This window comes from Oncorhynchus gorbuscha, linkage group LG20, assembly GCF_021184085.1.
Source record: "Oncorhynchus gorbuscha isolate QuinsamMale2020 ecotype Even-year linkage group LG20, OgorEven_v1.0, whole genome shotgun sequence".
NCBI lineage: Eukaryota > Metazoa > Chordata > Actinopteri > Salmoniformes > Salmonidae > Oncorhynchus > Oncorhynchus gorbuscha.
In genome coordinates this window covers 42,411,824-42,437,558 of record NC_060192.1, presented here as the reverse complement: position 1 = coordinate 42,437,558, position 25,735 = coordinate 42,411,824, and the positions used below count along the sequence as shown (strand labels likewise).

General features: G+C 47.8%; 1 protein-coding gene across 1 annotated transcript in view; it reads left to right on the top strand.

The window, feature by feature from the left end:
- The window catches only part of LOC124007404 (thrombospondin type-1 domain-containing protein 1), a gene marked incomplete at its 3' end in the record, with an annotated part of 54,158 nt that extends 28,799 nt beyond the window's left edge, over positions 1-25,359 (top strand). The window contains 7 exon segments of the mRNA XM_046317926.1: positions 4,257-4,451; positions 4,837-5,069; positions 5,196-5,407; positions 21,635-21,745; positions 22,093-22,427; positions 23,532-23,693; positions 24,936-25,359. Coding sequence (XP_046173882.1) covers positions 4,257-4,451; positions 4,837-5,069; positions 5,196-5,407; positions 21,635-21,745; positions 22,093-22,427; positions 23,532-23,693; positions 24,936-25,359 — 1,672 coding nt within the window.
- Positions 25,360-25,735: the final 376 nt, after the last annotated feature.

Below are 25,735 nucleotides of genomic sequence, written 5' to 3'. Positions count from 1 at the left end.
TACTAGTCCAACGCTCTAACCACTAGGCTACCTGCCGCCCCTACACTCTAACCACTAGGCTACCTGCCGCCCCTACACTCTAACCACTAGGCTACCTGCCACCCCTCCACTCTAATCACTAGGCTACCTGCCACCCATCCACTCTAACCACTAGGCTACCTGCCACCCCTCCACTCTAATCACTAGGCTACCTGCCACCCCTCCACTCTAACCACTAGGCTACCTGCCACCCCTCCACTCTAACCACTAGGCTACCTGCCGCCCCTCCACTCTAACAACTAGGCTACCTGCCACCCCTCCACTCTAACCACTAGGCTACCTGCCACCCCTCCACTCTAACCACTAGGCTACCTGCCACCCCTCCACTCTAACCACTAGGCTACCTGCCACCCCTCCACTCTAACCACTAGGCTACCTGCCACCCCTCCACTCTAACCACTAGGCTACCTGCCACCCCTCCACTCTAACCACTAGGCTACCTGCCACCCCTCCACTCTAACCACTAGGCTACCTGCCACCCCTCCACTCTAACCACTAGGCTACCTGCCACCCTCCACTCTAACCACTAGGCTACCTGCCACCCCTCCACTCTAACCACTAGGCTACCTGCCACCCCTCCACTCTAACCACTAGGCTACCTGCCACCCCTCCACTCTAACCACTAGGCTACCTGCCACCCCTCCACTCTAACCACTAGGCTACCTGCCACCCCTCCACTCTAACCACTAGGCTACCTGCCACCCCTCCACTCTAACCACTAGGCTACCTGCCACCCCTCCACTCTAACCACTAGGCTACCTGCCACCCCTCCACTCTAACCACTAGGCTACCTGCCACCCCTCCACTCTAACCACTAGGCTACCTGCCACCCCTCCACTCTAACCACTAGGCTACCTGCCACCCCTCCACTCTAACCACTAGGCTACCTGCCACCCCTCCACTCTAACCACTAGGCTACCTGCCACCCCTCCACTCTAACCACTAGGCTACCTGCCGCTCCACTCTAACAACTAGGCTACCTGCCACCCCTCCACTCTAACCACTAGGCTACCTGCCGCCCTCCACTCTAACCACTCCTGCCGCCCCTCCACTCTAACCACTAGGCTACCTGCCGCCCCTCCACTCTAACCACTAGGCTACCTGCCACCCCTCCACTCTAACCACTAGGCTACCTGCCACCCCTCCACTCTAACCACTAGGCTACCTGCCACCCCTCCACTCTAACCACTAGGCTACCTGCCACCCCTCCACTCTAACCACTAGGCTACCTGCCACCCCTCCACTCTAACCACTAGGCTACCTGCCACCCCTCCACTCTAACCACTAGGCTACCTGCCGCCCCTCCACTCTAACCACTAGGCTACCTGCCACCCCTCCACTCTAACCACTAGGCTACCTGCCACCCCTCCACTCTAACCACTAGGCTACCTGCCGCCCCTCCACTCTAACAACTAGGCTACCTGCCACCCCTCCACTCTAACCACTAGGCTACCTGCCACCCCTCCACTCTAACCACTAGGCTACCTGCCACCCCTCCACTCTAACCACTAGGCTACCTGCCACCCTCCACTCTAACCACTAGGCTACCTGCCACCCCTCCACTCTAACCACTAGGCTACCTGCCACCCCTCCACTCTAACCACTAGGCTACCTGCCGCCCCTCCACTCTAACCACTAGGCTACCTGCCACCCCTCCACTCTAACCACTAGGCTACCTGCCGCCCCTCCACTCTAACCACTAGGCTACCTGCCGCCCCTCCACTCTAACCACTAGGCTACCTGCCACCCTCCACTCTAACCACTAGGCTACCTGCCACCCCTCCACTCTAACCACTAGGCTACCTGCCACCCCTCCACTCTAACCACTAGGCTACCTGCCGCCCCTCCACTCTAACCACTAGGCTACCTGCCACCCCTCCACTCTAACCACTAGGCTACCTGCCGCCCCTCCACTCTAACCACTAGGCTACCTGCCGCCCCTCCACTCTAACCACTAGGCTACCTGCCACCCCTCCACTCTAACCACTAGGCTACCTGCCGCCCCTCCACTCTAACCACTAGGCTACCTGCCGCCCCTCCACTCTAACCACTAGGCTACCTGCCGCCCTCCACTCTAACCACTAGGTTACCTGCCGCCCCTCCACTCTAACCACTAGGCTACCTGCCGCCCCTCCACTCTAACCACTAGGCTACCTGCCGCCCCTCCACTCTAACCACTAGGCTACCTGCCACCCCTCCACTCTAACCACTAGGTTACCTGCCGCCCCTCCACTCTAACCACTAGGCTACCTGCCACCCCTCCACTCTAACCACTAGGCTACCTGCCACCCCTCCACTCTAACCACTAGGCTACCTGCCGCCCCTCCACTCTAACAACTAGGATACCTCTTCTACTTTGACATTACAGTATTTTGTGTAGATCGTTGAAAATAAATAAAGTACAATTAAATCCATTTTAATCCCAATTTGTAACGCAACAAAATCTGGAACATGTCAAGTGGTGAGACTTTTTGAAGGCACATAAACACACGTGCACACAACAAAGTTGATTTCTATAAATACACACTTTAAAAAAATCTCAGTCCTCTTTGTTCTACTCTACCTCTTGCTATTGATGTTTGTCCCAATTGGCACCCTATTCCCTATGGGGTCCTGGTCAAAAGTAGTGCACTAAATAGGGAATAGGGTGCCAATTGGGACATACGTTTTTAGTATGAAGGTCAACCTAACCCATTCAAACCTGCTGAGAGAGGAAAGACCACGGGGACAGGAAATAAAGGGAGAGTTGGGAAGGGAGAGAGGTGGAGGGGAAGGGAGAGAGGGGAAGGGAGAGAGGGGAGAGGGGAAGGAGAGGGGAAGGGAGAGAGGGGGAGAGGGGAAGGGAGAGAGGGGGAGAGGGGAAGGGAGACAGAGAGTGTTGAAGAGATGGAGAGAGATGGTTGAAGGGAGGGGCAGTCTGTTCCTCCACCCTCTTCCCTTTGTAGGGTGTGACAGGATGTGACCTATACACAGCGGCATTCTCACGTCACAATGCCACTGCAGCCCTGTACTACAAAGATACAGAGAGAGACGGACAGAAATAGAGAGAGACACAGAGACAGGCAGAGAGAGAGACACAGAGACAGGCAGAGAGAGAGACACAGAGACAGGCAGAGAGGGAGACACAGAGACACGCAGAGAGAGAGAGACACAGAGACAGGCAGAGAGAGAGACACAGAGACAGGCAGAGAGAGAGACACAGAGACACACAGAGACACAGACAGGCAGAGGCAGAGAGACAGAGACAGACAGACAGACAGACAGACAGACAGACAGATGGACAGAAAAAGAGACCTAGAGAGGCGGACAGAGACCTAGAGAGGCGGACAGAGACCTAGAGAGGCGGACAGAGACCTAGAGAGGCGGACAGAGACCTAGAGAGGCGGACAGAGACCTAGAGAGGCAGCCAGAGACCTAGAGAGGCAGCCAGAGACCTAGAGAGGCAGCCAGAGACCTAGAGAGGCAGCCAGAGACCTAGAGAGGCAGCCAGAGACCTAGAGAGGCAGCCAGAGACCTAGAGAGGCAGCCAGAGACCTAGAGAGGCAGCCAGAGACCTAGAGAGGCAGCCAGAGACCTAGAGAGTTAGACAGAGACCTAGAGAGTTAGACAGAGACCTAGAGAGGCAGACAGAGACCTAGAGAGGCAGACAGAGACCTAGAGAGGCAGACAGAGACCTAGAGAGGCAGACAGAGACCTAGAGAGGCAGACAGAGACCTAGAGAGGCAGACAGAGACCTAGAGAGGCGGACCGAGACCTAGAGAGGCGGACAGAGACCTAGAGAGGCGGACAGAGACCTAGAGAGGCGGACAGAGACCTAGAGAGGCGGACAGAGACCTAGAGAGGCGGACAGAGACCTAGAGAGGCGGACAGAGACCTAGAGAGGCGGACAGAGACCTAGAGAGGCAGCCAGAGACCTAGAGAGGCAGCCAGAGACCTAGAGAGGCAGCCAGAGACCTAGAGAGGCAGCCAGAGACCTAGAGAGGCAGCCAGAGACCTAGAGAGGCGGACAGAGACCTAGAGAGGCGGACAGAGACCTAGAGAGGCGGACCGAGACCTAGAGAGGCAGACAGAGACCGAAACTTAGAGGTAGACAGACGGACAAACAAACACAGAGATACCATAATTGATTAAATGGGCTCATATCTACATGATTTTTGTTACTGTCTACCTAACTACCTACTATTGAAATAAATCTGCCCCCTTCTCTGATTGTATAGCTATGGCTGGCCTCCACCTGTGGCCCTCCGTCCATGTTGCACTTAGTAACAGCAGTGTGTTCCTCAACTACGACACCGCAGACCATAACGCTTCCTCCCACATCCGGAACATGACCCTAACTCTGGTTGACACGGAAACTAACGCCACCCTGCTCACCAGAACCCTGCCAGCCAACCAATCAGAGGGGAGATTAGGTTAGTGCTCTGGTTTCTACTTGCTCGATAACGACATTGTCTGTAGACAAAATTTGTCGCATTCAAAGTCAGAGCCGTGTATTTAGTGAGGACATTGAGGTTTCTGCATTGATGCATTTAAATGAAACTACATTTCATGGCAGCCATGTTGGCTCCCCATGGGCAATATTGACCAATAGCAGTTCACAGAATTTTCTGAATTTGTACAAGATTCCAAATTTTCGTCATGAATGGATAAATACAATGCTGAAAAGCGAGCACATTTGATTAATTCTAAAAGCTGGCTAAACTCTCTAAATACTGTATATGTGCTCTGTTGTAGGAAGCTATGTACACTACACTGTATCCTATATTACAAATACACTTTGATCTGACTTGATTTTAGAATTCAACTGCTCCTGCTTCCTGTATGCTGGAACATTCCGCTTCTGCCTGGAGCAGATTGACTACGCAACCGCCAATGCTAACGGTAATGCTAATGCTAGCGTAACGGATAGAGATTGGAATGGGGTTGTTACTACTACTGCCACCTGGTGGTGGAGCTCTGAGCTTCAGGTGGAGTGGCCAACCTTTCACATTGCCGTGGACCGAGCCAGCAACCAGTCAGGATCCTTCCAGGTCTGTATGTGTGGATGGTTGGTTGTTAAACTTAATGATAGCCGTTACACAATAGCTGCTATTTATCACCTTAGGTATCATTTCAAGTGAGCCACTGTCTAACCCTCCTCCCTTTGCCTCTCCCAGGTGGGGATCTCGACCAATGAGCTGTTCAAGTCCTGCTCCTCTGGCCTTGGTTCCGCCCTCTTCCTGGAGGTCAGTTACCTGGAGTTCAACCAGATTGGTCGAAATAGCATCGACAAGGTCCGCGCCCGGACCCGGCACCCAATCAAAGAGCTGCATTCTCAGACGGTGGATCTGTTGTGTGCTTTTCATTTCACAGAGCGAGACTTCATCAGGTACACTGTTGTTTTACCATCTTTAAAAAATATATATATGAAGGACTGGGGCAGTTTATTGGATAGAGTTTGGCTGTGTTTACACATGCAGCCCAATTCTGATCAGATCCGATGTGATAGGCCAAAAGATCAATTAGTGAATCAAATATCAGAATGTTGCTGCCTGTGTAAACACAGCCTAAAACCTTGATCAAACCACATTTTGAGTCGTACAAAATCATGTGTTTTTTTATCCAAAGATAAAACCTACCGAAAGGGGAAACAATGTTAGTTTTTAGTTTTCTTTGATTAGTCTCTCCTGTTGATTAGTCTCTCTCCTGGTGATTAGTCTCTCCCCTTGTGATTAGTCTCTCTCCTGGGGATTAGTCTCTCTCCTGGTGATTAGTCTCTCTCCTGGGGATTAGTCTCTCTCCTGGTGATTAGTCTCTCTCCTGGTGATTAGTCTCTCTCCTGTTGATTAGTCTCTCTCCTGTTGATTAGTCTCTCTCCTGGTTATTAGTCTCTCTCCTGGTGATTAGTCTCTCTCCTGGTGATTAGTCTCTCTCCTGTTGATTAGTCTCTCTCCTGGTTATTAGTCTCTCTCCTGGTGATTAGTCTCTCTCCTGGTGATTAGTCTCTCTCCTGTTGATTAGTCTCTCTCCTGTTGATTAGTCTCTCTCCTGGTGATTAGTCTCTCTCCTGTTGATTAGTCTCTCTCCTGGTGATTAGTCTCTCTCCTGTTGATTAGTCTCTCCTGTTGATTAGTCTCTCTCCTGTTGATTAGTCTCTCTCCTGTTGATTAGTCTCTCTCCTGTTGATTAGTCTCTCTCCCTGTGTGGATTAGTCTCTCTCCTGTTGATTAGTCTCTCCTGTTGATTAGTCTCTCCTGTTGATTAGTCTCTCCTGTTGATTCGTCTCTCCTGTTGATAAGTCTCTCCTGTTGATTCGTCTCTCCTGTTGATTCGTCTCTCTCCTGTTGATTCGTCTCTCTCCTGTTGATTCGTCTCTCTCCTGTTGATTCGTCTCTCTCCTGTTGATTCGTCTCTCTCCTGTTGATTCGTCTCTCTCCTGTTGATTCGTCTCTCTCCTGTTGATTCGTCTCTCTCCTGTTGATTCGTCTCTCTCCTGTTGATTAGTCTCTCTCCTGTTGATTAGTCTCTCTCCTGGTGATTAGTCTCTCTCCTGGTGATTAGTCTCTCTCCTGGTGATTAGTCTCTCTCCTGTTGATTAGTCTCTCGCCTGTTGATTAGTCTCTCGCCTGTTGATTAGTCTCTCGCCTGTTGATTAGTCTCTCGCCTGTTGATTAGTCTCTCGCCTGTTGATTAGTCTCTCTCCTGTTGATTAGTCTCTCTCCTGGGGATTAGTCTCTCTCCTGGGGATTAGTCTCTCTCCTGTTGATTAGTCTCTCTCCTGTTGATTAGTCTCTCTCCTGTTGATTAGTCTCTCTCCTGTTGATTAGTCTCTCCTGTTGATTAGTCTCTCCTGTTGATAAGTCTCTCCTGTTGATTAGTGTCTCTCCTGTTGATTAGTCTCTCTCCTGTTGATTAGTCTCTCTCCTGTTGATTAGTCTCTCTCCTGTTGATTAGTCTCTCTCCTGTTGATTAGTCTCTCTCCTGTTGATTAGTCTCTCTCCCTGTGTGGATTAGTCTCTCCTGTTGATTAGTCTCTCTCCTGGTGATTAGTCTCTCTCCTGGTGATTAGTCTCTCCTGTTGATTAGTCTCTCTCCTGTTGATTAGTCTCTCTCCTGGTAATTAGTCTCTCTCCTGGTGATTAGTCTCTCTCCTGGTGATTAGTCTCTCTCCTGGTGATTAGTCTCTCTCCTGGTGATTAGTCTCTCCTGGTGATTAGGCTCTCTCCTGTTGATTAGGCTCTCTCCTGTTGATTAGTCTCTCTCCTGTTGATTAGTCTCTCTCCTGTTGATTAGTCTCTCTCCTGTTGATTAGTCTCTCTCCTGTTGATTAGTCTCTCTCCTGTTGATTAGTCTCTCTCCCTGTGTGGATTAGTCTCTCCTGTGGATTAGTCTCTCCTGTTGATTAGTCTCTCCTGTTGATTAGTCTCTCCTGTTGATTAGTCTCTCCTGTTGATAAGTCTCTCCTGTTGATTAGTCTCTCCTGTTGATTCGTCTCTCTCCTGTTGATTCGTCTCTCTCCTGTTGATTAGTCTCTCTCCTGTTGATTAGTCTCTCTCCTGGTGATTAGTCTCTCTCCTGGTGATTAGTCTCTCTCCTGGTGATTAGTCTCTCTCCTGGTGATTAGTCTCTCTCCTGGTGATTAGTCTCTCTCCTGGTGATTAGTCTCTCGCCTGTTGATTAGTCTCTCTCCTGTTGATTAGTCTCTCTCCTGGGGATTAGTCTCTCTCCTGTTGATTAGTCTCTCTCCTGTTGATTAGTCTCTCTCCTGTTGATTAGTCTCTCTCCTGTTGATTAGTCTCTCTCCTGTTGATTAGTCTCTCTCCTGTTGATTAGTCTCTCCTGTTGATTAGTCTCTCCTGTTGATTAGTCTCTCCTGTTGATTAGTCTCTCCTGTTGATTAGTCTCTCCTGTTGATTAGTCTCTCTCCTGTTGATTAGTCTCTCTCCTGTTGATTAGTCTCTCTCCTGTTGATTAGTCTCTCTCCTGTTGATTAGTCTCTCTCCCTGTGTTGATTAGTCTCTCTCCCTGTGTGGATTAGTCTCTCCTGTGGATTAGTCTCTCCTGTTGATTAGTCTCTCCCTGTATGGATTAGTCTCTCTCCCTGTATGGATTAGTCTCTCCTGTGTGGATTAGTCTCTCCTGTTGATTAGTCTCTCTCCTGGTGATTAGTCTCTCTCCTGGTGATTAGTCTCTCTCCTGGTGATTAGTCTCTCTCCTGGTGATTAGTCTCTCTCCTGGTGATTAGTCTCTCTCCTGGTGATTAGTCTCTCTCCTGGTGATTAGTCTCTCTCCTGTTGATTAGTCTCTCTCCTATTGATTAGTCTCTCCTTTTGATAAGTATCTCCTGTTGATAAGTATCTCCTGTTGATTCGTCTCTCCTGGTGATTAGTCTCTCTCCTTTTGGATTAGTCTCTCCTGTTGATTAGTCTCTCCTGTTGATTCGTCTCTCCTGGTGATTAGTCTCTCTCCTGTGGATTAGTCTCTCCTGTTGATTCGTCTCTCCTGTTGATTAGTCTCTCCTGTTGATTAGTCTCTCTCCTGTTGATTAGTCTCTCCTGTTGATTAGTCTCTCCTGTTGATTAGTCTCTCTCCTTTTGGATTAGTCTCCTGTTGATTAGTCTCCTTGTTCATCTTCCAATCACCCACGTATGTTAGTATGCTTGTGTAAACCAAGGAGGAGATTGGAGAGGTGGGACTTGCAGCGTGTCAAGCGTACCATTTTAGCGCCTGACTACTAGGGCTGGGAATTATACGACTATACTATATGATATTATCACCTGACTGCTATACCATATTATCACCATACCATATTATCACCATACTGAGAGACCTCACCATACCATATTATCACCATACCATATTATCACCATACCATATTATCACCATACCATATTATCACCATACCATATTATCACCATACCATATTATCACCATACTGAGAGACCTCACCATACCATATTATCACCATACCATATTATCACCACACCATATTATCACCATACCATATAATCACCATACTGAGAGACCTCACCATACCATATTATCACCATACCATATAATCACCATACTGAGGGACCTCACCATACCATATTATCACCATACCATATTATCACCACACCATATTATCACCATACCATATAATCACCATACTGAGAGACCTCACCATACCATATTATCACCATACCATATAATCACCATACTGAGGGACCTCACCATACCATATTATCACCATACCATATTATCACCATACTGAGAGACCTCACCATACCATATTATCACCATACCGAGAGACCTCACCATACCATATTACCACCATACTGAGAGACCTCACCATACCATATTATCACCATACTGAGAGACCTCACCATACCATATTATCACCATACTGAGAGACCTCACCATACCATATTATCACCATACCATATAATCACCATACTGAGAGACCTCACCATACCGTATTATCACCATACTGAGAGACCTCACCATACCATATTATCACCATACTGAGAGACCTCATACCATATTATCACCATACTGAGAGACCTCACCATACCATATTATCACCATACTGAGAGACCTCACCATACCATATTATCACCATACCATATTACCACCATACCATATTATCACCATACCATATAATCACCATACTGAGAGACCTCACCATACCATATAATCACCATACTGAGAGACCTCACCATACCATATTATCACCACACCATATTACCACCATACCATATTATCACCATACTGAGAGACCTCACCATACCATATTATCACCATACTGAGAGACCTCACCACACCATATTATCACCATACTGAGAGACCTCACCATACCATATTATCACCATACCATATTATCACCATACCATATTATCACCATACCATATTATCACCACACCATATTATCACCACACCATATTATCACCATACCATATTATCACTATACCATATTATCACCATACCATATTATCACCATACCATATTATCACCATACTGAGAGACTTCACCATACCATATTATCACCATACTGAGAGACCTCACCATACCATATTATCACCATACCATATTATCACCAAAATGAGAGACCTCACCATACCATATTATCACCATACTGAGAGACCTCACCATACCATATTATCACCATACCATATTATCACCATACCATATTATCACCATACTGAGAGACCTCACCATACCATATTTTCACCATACTGAGGGACCTCACCATACCATATTATCACCATACTGAGAGACCTCACCATACCATATTATCACCACACCATATTATCACCATACCATATTATCACTATACCATATTATCACCATACCATATTATCACCATACCATATTATCACCATACTGAGAGACTTCACCATACCATATTATCACCATACTGAGAGACCTCACCATACCATATTATCACCATACCATATTATCACCATACTGAGAGACCTCACCATACCATATTATCACCATACCATATTATCACCATACTGAGAGACCTCACCATACCATATTATCACCATACTGAGACCTCACCATACCATATTATCACCATACTGAGGGACCTCACCATACCATATTATCACCATACCATATTATCACCATACTGAGAGACCTCACCATACCATATTATCACCATACTGAGAGACCTCACCATACCATATTATCACCATACCATATTATCACCATACCATATTATCACCATACTGAGACCTCACCATACCATATTATCACCATACCATATTATCACCATACTGAGGGACCTCACCGTACCATATTATCACCATACTGAGAGAACTCACCATACCATATTATCACCATACTGAGAGACCTCACCATACCATATTATCACCATACCATATTATCACCATACCATATTATCACCATACTGAGAGACTTCACCATACCAAATTATCACCATACCATATTACCACCATACCATATTATCACCATACCATATTATCACCATACTGAGGGACCTCACCATACCATATTATCACCATACTGAGAGACCTCACCATACCATATTATCAACATACCATATTATCACCATACCATATTATCACCATACCATATTACCACCATACCATATTACCACCATACCATATTACCACCATACCATATTATCACCATACCATATTATCACAATACCATATTATCACCATACCATATTATCACCATACCATATTATCACCATACTGAGGGACCTCACCATACCATATTATCACCATACCATATTATCACCATACCGAGGGACCTCACCATACCATATTATCACCATACTGAGGGACCTCACCATACCATATTATCACCATACTGAGGGCCCTCACCATACCATATTATCACCATACCATATCATCACCATACCATATTATCACCATACTGAGGGACCTCACCATACCATATTATCACCATACTGAGGGACCTCACCATACCATATTATCACCATACCATGTTATCACCATACTGAGAGACCTCACCATACCATATTATCACCATACCATATTATCACCATACTGAGAGACCTCACCATACCATATTATCACCATACTGAGAGACCTCACCATACCATATTATCACCACACCATATTATCACCATACCATATTATCACTATACCATATTATCACCATACCATATTATCACCATACCATATTATCACCATACTGAGAGACTTCACCATACCATATTATCACCATACTGAGAGACCTCACCATACCATATTATCACCACACCATATTATCACCATACTGAGAGACCTCACCATACCATATTATCACCATACCATATTATCACCATACCATTTTATCACCATACTGAGGGACCTCACCATACCATATTATCACCATACCATATTATCACCATACTGAGAGACCTCACCATACCATATTATCACCATACTGAGACCTCACCATACCATATTATCACCATACTGAGGGACCTCACCATACCATATTATCACCATAACATATTATCACCATACTGAGAGACCTCACCATACCATATTATCACCATACTGAGAGACCTCACCATACCATATTATCACCATACCATATTATCACCATACCATATTATCACCATACTGAGAGACCTCACCATACCAAATTATCACCATACCATATTACCACCATACCATATTATCATCATACCATATTATCACCATACTGAGGGACCTCACCATACCATATTATCACCATACTGAGAGACCTCACCATACCATATTATCAACATACCATATTATCAACATACCATATTATCACCATACCATATTATCACCATACCATATTACCACCATACCATATTACCACCATACCATATTATCACCATACTGAGGGACCTCACCATACCATATTATCACCATACCATATTATCACCATACCGAGGGACCTCACCATACCATATTATCACCATACTGAGGGACCTCACCATACCATAGTATCACCATACCATATTATCACCATACCATATTATCACCATACCATATTATCACCATACCATATTATCACCATACTGAGGGACCTCACCATACCATATTATCACCATACTGAGGGACCTCACCATACCATATTATCACCATACCATGTTATCACCATACTGAGAGACCTCACCATACCATATTATCACCAAACCATATTATCACCATACTGAGACCTCACCATACCATATTATCACCATACTGAGGGACCTCACCATACCATATCACCATACCATATTATCACCATACTGAGAGACCTCACCATACCATATTATAACCATACTGAGAGACCTCACCATACCATATTATCACCATACCATATTATCACCATACTGAGACCTCACCATACCATATTATCACCATACTGAGGGACCTTACCATACCATATTATCACCATACTGAGAGACCTCACCATACCATATTATCACCATACTGAGAGACCTCACCATACCATATTATCACCATACCATATTATCACCATACCATATTATCACCATACTGAGAGACCTCACCATACCAAATTATCACCATACCATATTACCACCATACCATATTATCACCATACCATATTATCACCATACTGAGAGACCTCACCATACCATATTATCACCATACCATATTATCACCATACTGAGGGACCTCACCATACCATATTATCACCATACCATATTATCACCATACTGAGAGACCTCACCATACCATATTATCACCATACTGAGAGACCTCACCATACCATATTGTCACCATACTGAGGGACCTCACCATACCATATTTTCACCATACTGAGAGACCTCACCATACCATATTATCACCATACCATATTATCACCATACCATATTATCAGCATACCATATTATCACCATACCATATTATCACCATACCATATTATCACCATACCATATTATCACCATACCATATTATCACCATACTGAGGGACCTCACCATACCATATTATCACCATACTGAGGGACCTCACCATACCATATTATCACCATACCACATTATCACCATACTGAGGGACCTCACCATACCATATTATCACCATACCATATTATCACCATACTGAGGGACCTCACCATACCATATTATCACCATACTGAGGGACCTCACCATACCATATTATCACCATACCATATTATCACCATACCATATTATCACCATACCATATTATCACAATACCATATTATCACCATACTGAGAGACCTCACCATACCATATTATCACCATACTGAGAGACCTCACCATACCATATTATCACCATACTGAGAGACCTCACCATACCATATTATCACCATACTGAGAGACCTCACCATACCATATTATCACCATACTGAGAGATCTCACCATACCATATTAACACCATACTGAGAGACCTCTCCATACCATATTATCACCATACCATATTATCACCATACCATATTATTACCATACCATATTATCACCATACTGAGAGACCTCACCATACCATATTATCACCATACTGAGAGACCTCACCATACCATATTATCACCATACTGAGACCTCACCATACCATATTATCACCATACTGAGAGACCTCACCATACCATATTATCAACATACCATATTATCACCATACTGAGAGACCTCACCATACCATATTATCACCATACCATATTATCACCATACCATATTATCACCATACTGAGAGACCTCACCATACCATATTATCAACATACCATATTATCACCATACTGAGAGACCTCACCATACCATATTATCAACATACCATATTATCACCATACTGAGAGACCTCACCATACGATATGTATTGTGATTAGATACTGTGATTTTATTTCAATTTGATGTTTGGAAATAAGTGCTGAAAACAAATTGGCTCCATATTTAAAATGAAGATTGAGAACAAACCTGGAAAATCCTGCAGTTTTGGTGCAGATACAGCTGACTACATCATAAATAATAGTACAATATTGTCAAAACTAGATGATATACCGTCAAAACATAATATCCTGATATTGCGAGCGGACCAAGGAATTTGGCGTCACTCTAAAGAGGAAAGGTGGAATAAACGAGTCAGGAGTAGGTTCTCTTGATCGAACACACTTCTCTATTGAGGGATTTCTGTCAATACAAAACACTCCAAAACAATCAAATGAGGATCTCCCCAAGGAACAACATACATCTTCTTCTTGGGATGACACGGGAACACGAGAAGATTATCTTTAAACGCAAATCTGGCTGACTAAATACTTTTTTGCCCCACTGTATATAAAATTCCCAAAAGTAGTTCACTGGGCCTTTACTAGTATTAGTGGCCCGATTATAAACTACTGGTTAACTCCTACAGGTACACACAGGAATGGACCAAGATACTATCTTACAAACACCAACGTATCAAAATGAAAGACACAATGCGTATCAGCTGTGGTGGTTCATTTCTTTAGTATAAAATGAGGAGAGAAACTCATCACACAAGTCTTTATCCACTTTTTAATAAGGAAATAGACGATTGGGGTTTTCACATAGAGATACATTGGCCCCCGTCTGAAAGAAAATACAAAATAGATTGCAGCTCCATCAAACTACTTCCTGTGACTTTGCCCACTGGAGCTGCTAGGAGTTGAACCCGGTGAGGTCGTCTCCATCCCGTCCAGGACAGACGAGTTGTGTGTTCAGAGATGTCGTTCTTCATACCACTGTTGTACTGCTGACAGGAGTTGAACCCGGTGAGGTCGTCTCCATCCCGTCCAGGACAGACGAGTTGTGTGTTCAGAGATGTCGTTCTTCATACCACTGTTGTACTGCTGACAGGAGTTGAACCCGGTGAGGTCGTCTCCATCCCGTCCAGGACAGACGAGTTGTGTGTTCAGAGATGTCGTTCTTCATACCACTGTTGTACTGCTGACAGGAGTTGAACCCGGTGAGGTCGTCTCCATCCCGTCCAGGACAGACGAGTTGTGTGTTCAGAGATGTCGTTCTTCATACCACTGTTGTACTGCTGACAGGAGTTGAACCCGGTGAGGTCGTCTCCATCCCGTCCAGGACAGACGAGTTGTGTGTTCAGAGATGTCGTTCTTCATACCACTGTTATACTGCTGACAGGAGTTGAACCCGGTGAGGTCGTCTCCATCCTGTCCAGGACAGACGAGTTGTGTGTTCAGAGATCTCGTTCTTCATACCACTGTTGTACTGCTGACAGGAGTTGAACCCGGCGAGGTCGTCTCCATCCCGTCCAGGACAGACGAGTTGTGTGTTCAGAGATGTCGTTCTTCATACCACTGTTGTACTGCTGACAGGAGTTGAACCCGGTGAGGTCGTCTCCATCCCGTCCAGGACAGACGAGTTGTGTGTTCAGAGATGTCGTTCTTCATACCACTGTTGTACTGCTGACAGGAGTTGAACCCTGTGAGGTCGTCTCCATCCCGTCCAGGACAGACGAGTTGTGTGTTCAGAGATGTCGTTCTTCATACCACTGTTGTACTGCTGACAGGAGTTGAACCCAGTGAGGTCGTCTCCATCCCGTCCAGGACAGACGAGTTGTGTGTTCAGAGATCTCGTTCTTCATACCACTGTTGTACTGCTGACAGGAGTTGAACCCGGTGAGGTCGTCTCCATCCCGTCCAGGACAGACGAGTTGTGTGTTCAGAGATGTCGTTCTTCATACCACTGTTGTACTGCTCTGTTATTTGCCTGTTTGTGAGCCACCTGTTGGCTTGTATGATTCTTGTCCTTCTCCTTCTACATCTCATCAACCAGCTGTTTTCACCCACAGGACTGCCTACCTCTCATCAACCAGCTGTTTTCACCCACAGGACTGCCTACCTCTCATCAACCAGCTGTTTTCACCCACAGGACTGCCTACCTCTCATCAACCAGCTGTTTTCACCCACAGGACTGCCTACCTCTCATCAACCAGCTGTTTTCACCCACAGGACTGCCTACCTCTCATCAACCAGCTGTTTTCACCCACAGGACTGCCTACCTCTCATCAACCAGCTGTTTTCACCCTCACAGGACTGCCTACCTCTCATCAACCAGCTGTTTTCACCCACAGGACTGCCTACCTCTCATCAACCAGCTGTTTTCACCCACAGGACTGCCTACCTCTCATCAACCAGCTGTTTTCACCCACAGGACTGCCTACCTCTCATCAACCAGCTGTTTTCACCCACAGGACTGCCTACCTCTCATCAACCAGCTGTTTTCACCCACAGGACTGCCTACCTCTCATCAACCAGCTGTTTTCACCCACAGGACTGCCTACCTCTCATCAACCAGCTGTTTTCACCCACAGGACTGCCTACCTCTCATCAACCAGCTGTTTTCACCCACAGGACTGCCTACCTCTCATCAACCAGCTGTTTTCACCCACAGGACTGCCTACCTCTCATCAACCAGCTGTTTTCACCCACAGGACTGCCTACCTCTCATCAACCAGCTGTTTTCACCCACAGGACTGCCTACCTCTCATCAACCAGCTGTTTTCACCCACAGGACTGCCTACCTCTCATCAACCAGCTGTTTTCACCCACAGGACTGCCTACCTCTCATCAACCAGCTGTTTTCACCCACAGGACTGCCTACCTCTCATCAACCAGCTGTTTTCACCCACAGGACTGCCTACCTCTCATCAACCAGCTGTTTTCACCCACAGGACTGCCTACCTCTCATCAACCAGCTGTTTTCACCCACAGGACTGCCTACCTCTCATCAACCAGCTGTTTTCACCCACAGGACTGCCTACCTCTCATCAACCAGCTGTTTTCACCCACAGGACTGCCTACCTCTCATCAACCAGCTGTTTTCACCCACAGGACTGCCTACCTCTCATCAACCAGCTGTTTTCACCCACAGGACTGCCTACCTCTCATCAACCAGCTGTTTTCACCCACAGGACTGCCTACCTCTCATCAACCAGCTGTTTTCACCCACAGGACTGCCTACCTCTCATCAACCAGCTGTTTTCACCCACAGGACTGCCTACCTCTCATCAACCAGCTGTTTTCACCCACAGGACTGCCTACCTCTCATCAACCAGCTGTTTTCACCCACAGGACTGCCTACCTCTCATCAACCAGCTGTTTTCACCCACAGGACTGCCTACCTCTCATCAACCAGCTGTTTTCACCCACAGGACTGCCTACCTCTCATCAACCAGCTGTTTTCACCCACAGGACTGCCTACCTCTCATCAACCAGCTGTTTTCACCCACAGGACTGCCTACCTCTCATCAAACCAGCTGTTTTCACCCACAGGACTGCCTACCTCTCATCAACCAGCTGTTTTCACCCACAGGACTGCCTACCTCTCATCAACCAGCTGTTTTCACCCACAGGACTGCCTACCTCTCATCAACCAGCTGTTTTCACCCACAGGACTGCCTACCTCTCATCAACCAGCTGTTTTCACCCACAGGACTGCCTACCTCTCATCAACCAGCTGTTTTCACCCACAGGACTGCCTACCTCTCATCAACCAGCTGTTTTCACCCACAGGACTGCCTACCTCTCATCAACCAGCTGTTTTCACCCACAGGACTGCCTACCTCTCATCAACCAGCTGTTTTCACCCACAGGACTGCCTACCTCTCATCAACCAGCTGTTTTCACCCACAGGACTGCCTACCTCTCATCAACCAGCTGTTTTCACCCACAGGACTGCCTACCTCTCATCAACCAGCTGTTTTCACCCACAGGACTGCCTACCTCTCATCAACCAGCTGTTTTCACCCACAGGACTGCCTACCTCTCATCAACCAGCTGTTTTCACCCACAGGACTGCCTACCTCTCATCAACCAGCTGTTTTCACCCACAGGACTGCCTACCTCTCATCAACCAGCTGTTTTCACCCACAGGACTGCCTACCTCTCATCAACCAGCTGTTTTCACCCACAGGACTGCCTACCTCTCATCAACCAGCTGTTTTCACCCACAGGACTGCCTACCTCTCATCAACCAGCTGTTTTCACCCACAGGACTGCCTACCTCTCATCAACCAGCTGTTTTCACCCACAGGACTGCCTACCTCTCATCAACCAGCTGTTTTCACCCACAGGACTGCCTACCTCTCATCAACCAGCTGTTTTCACCCACAGGACTGCCTACCTCTCATCAACCAGCTGTTTTCACCCACAGGACTGCCTACCTCTCATCAACCAGCTGTTTTCACCCACAGGACTGCCTACCTCTCATCAACCAGCTGTTTTCACCCACAGGACTGCCTACCTCTCATCAACCAGCTGTTTTCACCCACAGGACTGCCTACCTCTCATCAACCAGCTGTTTTCACCCACAGGACTGCCTACCTCTCATCAACCAGCTGTTTTCACCCACAGGACTGCCTACTACAACCAGCTCTCATCAACCAGCTGTTTTCACCCACAGGACTGCCTACCTCTCATCAACCAGCTGTTTTCACCCACAGGACTGCCTACCTCTCATCAACCAGCTGTTTTCACCCACAGGACTGCCTACCTCTCATCAACCAGCTGTTTTCACCCACAGGACTGCCTACCTCTCATCAACCAGCTGTTTTCACCCACAGGACTGCCTACCTCTCATCAACCAGCTGTTTTCACCCACAGGACTGCCTACCTCTCATCAACCAGCTGTTTTCACCCACAGGACTGCCTACCTCTCATCAACCAGCTGTTTTCACCCACAGGACTGCCTACCTCTCATCAACCAGCTGTTTTCACCCACAGGACTGCCTACCTCTCATCAACCAGCTGTTTTCACCCACAGGACTGCCTACCTCTCATCAACCAGCTGTTTTCACCCACAGGACTGCCTACCTCTCATCAACCAGCTGTTTTCACCCACAGGACTGCCTACCTCTCATCAACCAGCTGTTTTCACCCACAGGACTGCCTACCTCTCATCAACCAGCTGTTTTCACCCACAGGACTGCCTACCTCTCATCAACCAGCTGTTTTCACCCACAGGACTGCCTACCTCTCATCAACCAGCTGTTTTCACCCACAGGACTGCCTACCTCTCATCAACCAGCTGTTTTCACCCACAGGACTGCAACTACCTCTCATCAACCAGCTGTTTTCACCCACAGGACTGCCTACCTCTCATCAACCAGCTGTTTTCACCCACAGGACTGCCTACCTCTCATCAACCAGCTGTTTTCACCCACAGGACTGCCTACCTCTCATCAACCAGCTGTTTTCACCCACAGGACTGCCTACCTCTCATCAACCAGCTGTTTTCACCCACAGGACTGCCTACCTCTCATCAACCAGCTGTTTTCACCCACAGGACTGCCTACCTCATCAACCAGCTGTTTTCACCCACAGGACTGCCTACCTCTCATCAACCAGCTGTTTTCACCCACAGGACTGCCTACCTCTCATCAACCAGCTGTTTTCACCCACAGGACTGCCTACCTCTCATCAACCAGCTGTTTTCACCCACAGGACTGCCTACCTCTCATCAACCAGCTGTTTTCACCCACAGGACTGCCTACCTCTCATCAACCAGCTGTTTTCACCCACAGGACTGCCTACCTCTCATCAACCAGCTGTTTTCACCCACAGGACTGCCTACCCTCATCAACCAGGACTGCCTACCTCTCATCAACCAGCTGTTTTCACCTGTTTTCACAGGACTGCCTACCTCTCATCAACCAGCTGTTTTCACCCACAGGACTGCCTACCTCTCATCAACCAGCTGTTTTCACCCACAGGACTGCCTACCTCTCATCAACCAGCTGTTTTTCACCCACAGGACTGCCTACCTCTCATCAACCAGCTGTTTTCACCCACAGGACTGCCTACCTCTCATCAACCAGCTGTTTTCACCCACAGGACTGCCTACCTCTCATCAACCAGCTGTTTTCACCCACAGGACTGCCTACCTCTCATCAACCAGCTGTTTTCACCCACAGGACTGCCTACCTCTCATCAACCAGCTGTTTTCACCCACAGGACTGCCTACCTCTCATCAACCAGCTGTTTTCACCCACAGGACTGCCTACCTCTCATCAACCAGCTGTTTTCACCCACAGGACTGCCTACCTCTCATCAACCAGCTGTTTTCACCCACAGGACTGCCTACCTCTCATCAACCAGCTGTTTTCACCCACAGGACTGCCTACCTCTCATCAACCAGCTGTTTTCACCCACAGGACTGCCTACCTCTCATCAACCAGCTGTTTTCACCCACAGGACTGCCTACCTCTCATCAACCAGCTGTTTTCACCCACAGGACTGCCTACCTCTCATCAACCAGCTGTTTTCACCCACAGGACTGCCTACCTCTCATCAACCAGCTGTTTTCACCCTGTTTTCACAGGACTGCCTACCTCTCATCAACCAGCTGTTTTCACCCACAGGACTGCCTACCTCTCATCAACCAGCTGTTTTCACCCACAGGACTGCCTACCTCTCATCAACCGGCTGTTTTCACCCACAGGACTGCCTACCTCTCATCAACCGGCTGTTTTCACCCACAGGACTGCCTACCTCTCATCAACCGGCTGTTTTCACCCACAGGACTGCCTACCTCTCATCAACCGGCTGTTTTCACCCACAGGACTGCCTACCTCTCATCAACCAGCTGTTTTCACCCACAGGACTGCCTACCTCTCATCAACCAGCTGTTTTCACCCACAGGACTGCCTACCTCTCATCAACCAGCTGTTTTCACCCACAGGACTGCCTCTGACTGGATGTTGTTTGTCGTACCGTTCTCAGTAAAACCTAGACAATGTCGTGCGTGAAAAGCCCAGTAGGGAGTCCGTTTCTGAGATACTGGAACCGGAGCGCCTGGCACCGACGATCGTACCACGCTCAGTCTCATAGGCCACTCGTTCTGTCCATTCCAACTTTCAACTGAACAGTAACTGAATGCCTTGATGCCTGTCTGCCTGCTTTATATAGCAAGACATGTGACTCACTGTCTGTAGGAGGTAACCATTTTCCTAAATGTGATGGTGTACCTAATAAACTGTCTACTGAGTGTGTATTATATACAGCGTGGTATTTAGCTTAGTCATGCTGCGTCACATTATACCTGTGGGCCGTCGTCTATTTACTTCTTGTCTAAAAAATGTATTATATTGTATTATCTGTTTTATGTGAGTGTGAAGCACTGCAATTTATTGTTGTAAATGTGTGGTATAAATAAAGTTGTATTTGATTTGATTACAGGGTGGCGCTGCGCTCCCCTCACACAAACCAGGATGTCAAGTCTTCTGGCCCTCTCTACCTCTCCAGGATCTTCTCCTATAAGCTACTGGTGGACAGCATAAACTCCTACAGGTACACACAGAATCACACGCACACGCGCACGCACGCACACACACTTTTGCAAAGTATTGTATTGAACCAAAATACAGTGGGGCCATACTTGCGAACATAAGCAAGCATTTAGAAGTTAAACAAGTTCTCACGCACATAATGCGATTCAGCCAATCAAAATTTTCGATGTACTTGCATGTGACAGAAAGCGAACTTGTAGCTGGTCACATGAGGTAACATGGTGCATGTTAGCCCTATGCTAACCTCACTAGGTGGCAGTGATTCCATCCTGGCACAACTTCTGCAGCCAGTTTAAAGATTACAGATGTCGTTTTGTAAGGATTCTCCTCCTCCTCCTCCTCGTCCAGGTCAGGCTGTGAGGGAGCGATATCTGTACGCCTGGTGACCCCTCCCTGTGCTCTGATCAGCGGCAAGGTCCTCTTATTCCGGGACGGAGGTGTGGGGTCCGAGGGAAAGGGGGGCACAGGGGCGGGGGGAGCAGGTGAAGGGGGTGTAGGGGCAGAGGGCCCGCCCCCCTCCGTTGCACTGGCGTTTAATTGGCTGACACAGGGGGAGAACGAGACAGAATTCAACTGTTCGGTGTTTGACCCAGGAAGGAATAAATACTGCTTCAGATTTGTGCTCAACTTCAGCCGCTCCCCGAGTCCAGCACAGACCTGCCTGGTGGTAAACAGGAACGCAGGTAGGAACACAACTTTACCCTGACCCAACCATGACCCTACACTCCTAACCCTGACCCAACCATGACCCTACACTCCTAACCCTGACCCAACCATGACCCTACACTCCTAACCATGACCCTACACTCCTAACCCTGACCCAACCATGACCCTACACTCCTAACCCTGACCCAACCATGACCCTACACCCTGACCCAACCCTGACCCTTCACCCCTAACCCTGACCCAACCATGACCCTACACTCCTAACCCTGACCCAACCATGACCCTACACTCCTAACCCTGACCCAACCATGACCCTACACTCCTAACCCTGACCCAACCATGACCCTACACTCCTAACCCTGACCCAACCATGACCCTACACTCCTAACCCTGACCCAACCATGACCCTACACTCCTAACCCTGACCCAACCATGACCCTACACTCCTAACCCTGACCCAACCATGACCCTACACTCCTAACCCTGACCCAACCATGACCCTACACTCCTAACCCTGACCCAACCATGACCCTACACTCCTAACCCTGACCCAACCATGACCCTACACTCCTAACCCTGACCCAACCATGACCCTACACTCCTAACCCTGACCCAACCATGACCCTACACTCCTAACCCTGACCCAACCATGACCCTACACCCTGACCCAACCCTGACCCTGACCCTTCACCCCTAACCCTGACCTAACACCCCTAACCCTGACCCTACACTCCTAACCCTGACCCAACCATGACCCTACACTCCTAACCCTGACCCAACCATGACCCTACACTCCTAACCCTGACCCAACCATGACCCTACACTCCTAACCCTGACCCAACCATGACCTTACACCCTGACCCAACCCTGACCCTTCACCCCTAACCCTGACCAGCACTGACCAGCATCGACCAGCACTGACCAGTATCAGACCAGCACTGACCAGCAACAGACCAGCACTGACCAGCATCAGACCAGCACTGACCAGCATCAGACCAGCACTGACCAGCATCAGACCAGCTTGACCAGCATTTTTTTTCAGCAGCTAGATAGCTACTGTATGTGATCTCTCGCTCGATCCCCCAAAAAACTCTTGCTCTCTCCTCCCCCCCTCTCCATAGAGTCATGGGGTGTGTGGCAGGCGTGGAGCGTGTGCAGTGTGAGCTGTGGAGAGGGGGTGAGGGAGAGAGTGCGAGAGTGTCTGCTGCCCTCCGGTGGTGGAAGTATGCAGTGCACCGGCATGGTCAAGGAACAGTCTCTCTGCTCACTGGAAGACTGTACAGGTACGTTGTCCTTAACATCATCTAATGCCAACTCTCTCTCTCCTTTCCACTCTGTTTCTATAATTTCCTCATATCTTCAGTCATGCAGTATCTCTCTCCAACTCTCTCCTTTCTGTTTTATCTTTATCCCCAGTAATGTCACTTCCCCATCACCACAAGACGTGAAAAGACATCTTTTGAACTAAAAATACATATTATGCTCATAGGCTTATCCTTAATGATGTCATACTGATTTCCTCGATCATCTAACTTAACCTTGTTTCTCTTGTCCCCATCCCCTCATCTATTTCTCTCTCTTTCTACTCTCCCTATCCCCTTCTCACTTCCTCTCCCTATCCCCTTCTCACTTCCTCTCCCTATCCCCTTCTCACTTCCTCTCCCTATCCCCTTCTCACTTCCTCTCCCTATCCCCTTCTCACTTCCTCTCCCTATCCCCTTCTCTCCTATCTTCCTCTCCCTATCCCCTTCTCACTTCCTCTCCCTATCCCCTTCTCACTTCCTCTCCCTATCCCCTTCTCACTTCCTCTCCCTATCCCCTTCTCACTTCCTCTCCCTATCCCCTTCTCACTTCCTCTCCCTATCCCCTTCTCACTTCCTCTCCTATCCCCTTCTCACTTCCTCTCCCTATCCCCTTCTCACTTCCTCTCTCCCCTATCCCCCCTATCCCCTTCTCTCCCTACGTCCTCTCCCTATCCCTTCTCTCACTTCCTCTCCCTTCTCATCCCCTTCTCTCACTTCCTCTCCCTATCTTCCTCTCTCCCTATCCCCTTCTCACTTCCTCTCCCTATCCCCTTCTCACTTCCTCTCCCTATCCCCTTCTCACTTCCTCTCCTATCCCTTCTCACTTCCTCTCCCTATCCCCTTCTCACTTCCTCTCCCTATCCCCTTCTCACTTCCTCTCCCTATCCCCTTCTCACTTCCTCTCCCTATCCCCTTCTCACTTCCTCTCCCTATCCCCTTCTCACTTCCTCTCCCTATCCCCTTCTCACTTCCTCTCCCTATCCCCTTCTCACTTCCTCCCTCACGTCCCTATCCCCTTCTCACTTCCTCTCCCTATCCCCTTCTCACTTCCTCTCTCCTATCCCCTTCTCACTTCCTCTCCCTATCCCCTTCTCACTTCCTTCCCTATCCCCTTCTCACTTCCTCTCCCTATCCCCTTCTCACGTCCTCTCCCTATCCCCTTCTCACTTCCTCTCCCTATCCCCTTCTCACATCCTCTTTCTATCTCTCTCTGTTTTCCAGTCCTTCCTGCTCCCTCTCCATCCCTCCCGCCTCCTCCAGCCTTCTCCTTACTCGGTGGTAACCTGGTAGTCGTGGCCGGTATATCCCTGTGTCTGGCGGTCATCCTAGCGACCATCCTGGTCACCCTGTGGCGTAAACTCTGCCGGACACCCCAGTGTAGCTCGGTCCGCCGCGGATCGATGCACTCACCTGGGGGACGTAAACTCTCTGACGAGGCCTCCATCTGTGGGAACAGCCTCCAGAGACCCAGCCTCTCCGACAGCCAGGGGAACCACGGGGGCACAGGGCCAGGGCTAGCCCAGAACGAAAGGCCTAACCTGGGGTGCAAACCTCTGCCTCAACCACCTCCTCTGGTTATTCCCCTGGTTCAGGACCCAGATAGACTGTCTCCATCGGGACAGAAGGTGCTACCGCCAATCTTTGGGTAGGTAGAGTTGGTTTGTTAATTTCGCATCTATGTTTTAATTTAATGTATTACTTATAATTAATATATGTTCACAAAATACAGTGTGCTCCACAAATACACTGACAGTCAAATCCCTATTTTGACCAATCAGATTGCTTGGCTGGAACTAACCATCTCATAACTGACAATTGATGTCGTCTGCGAAACATTTCACAAAAAACGTGTATTTATATATATATATATTCATATTTTTTAAAAGGCTTTAGGACTGTTCTGAGTCAGAAGTACAGGGAATAACTGCAGTGTTCTAGCTGAAGTGCAGGGAATAACTGTAGTGTTCTAGCTGAAGTACAGGGAATAACTGTAGTGAGTCTAGCTGAAGTACAGGGAATAA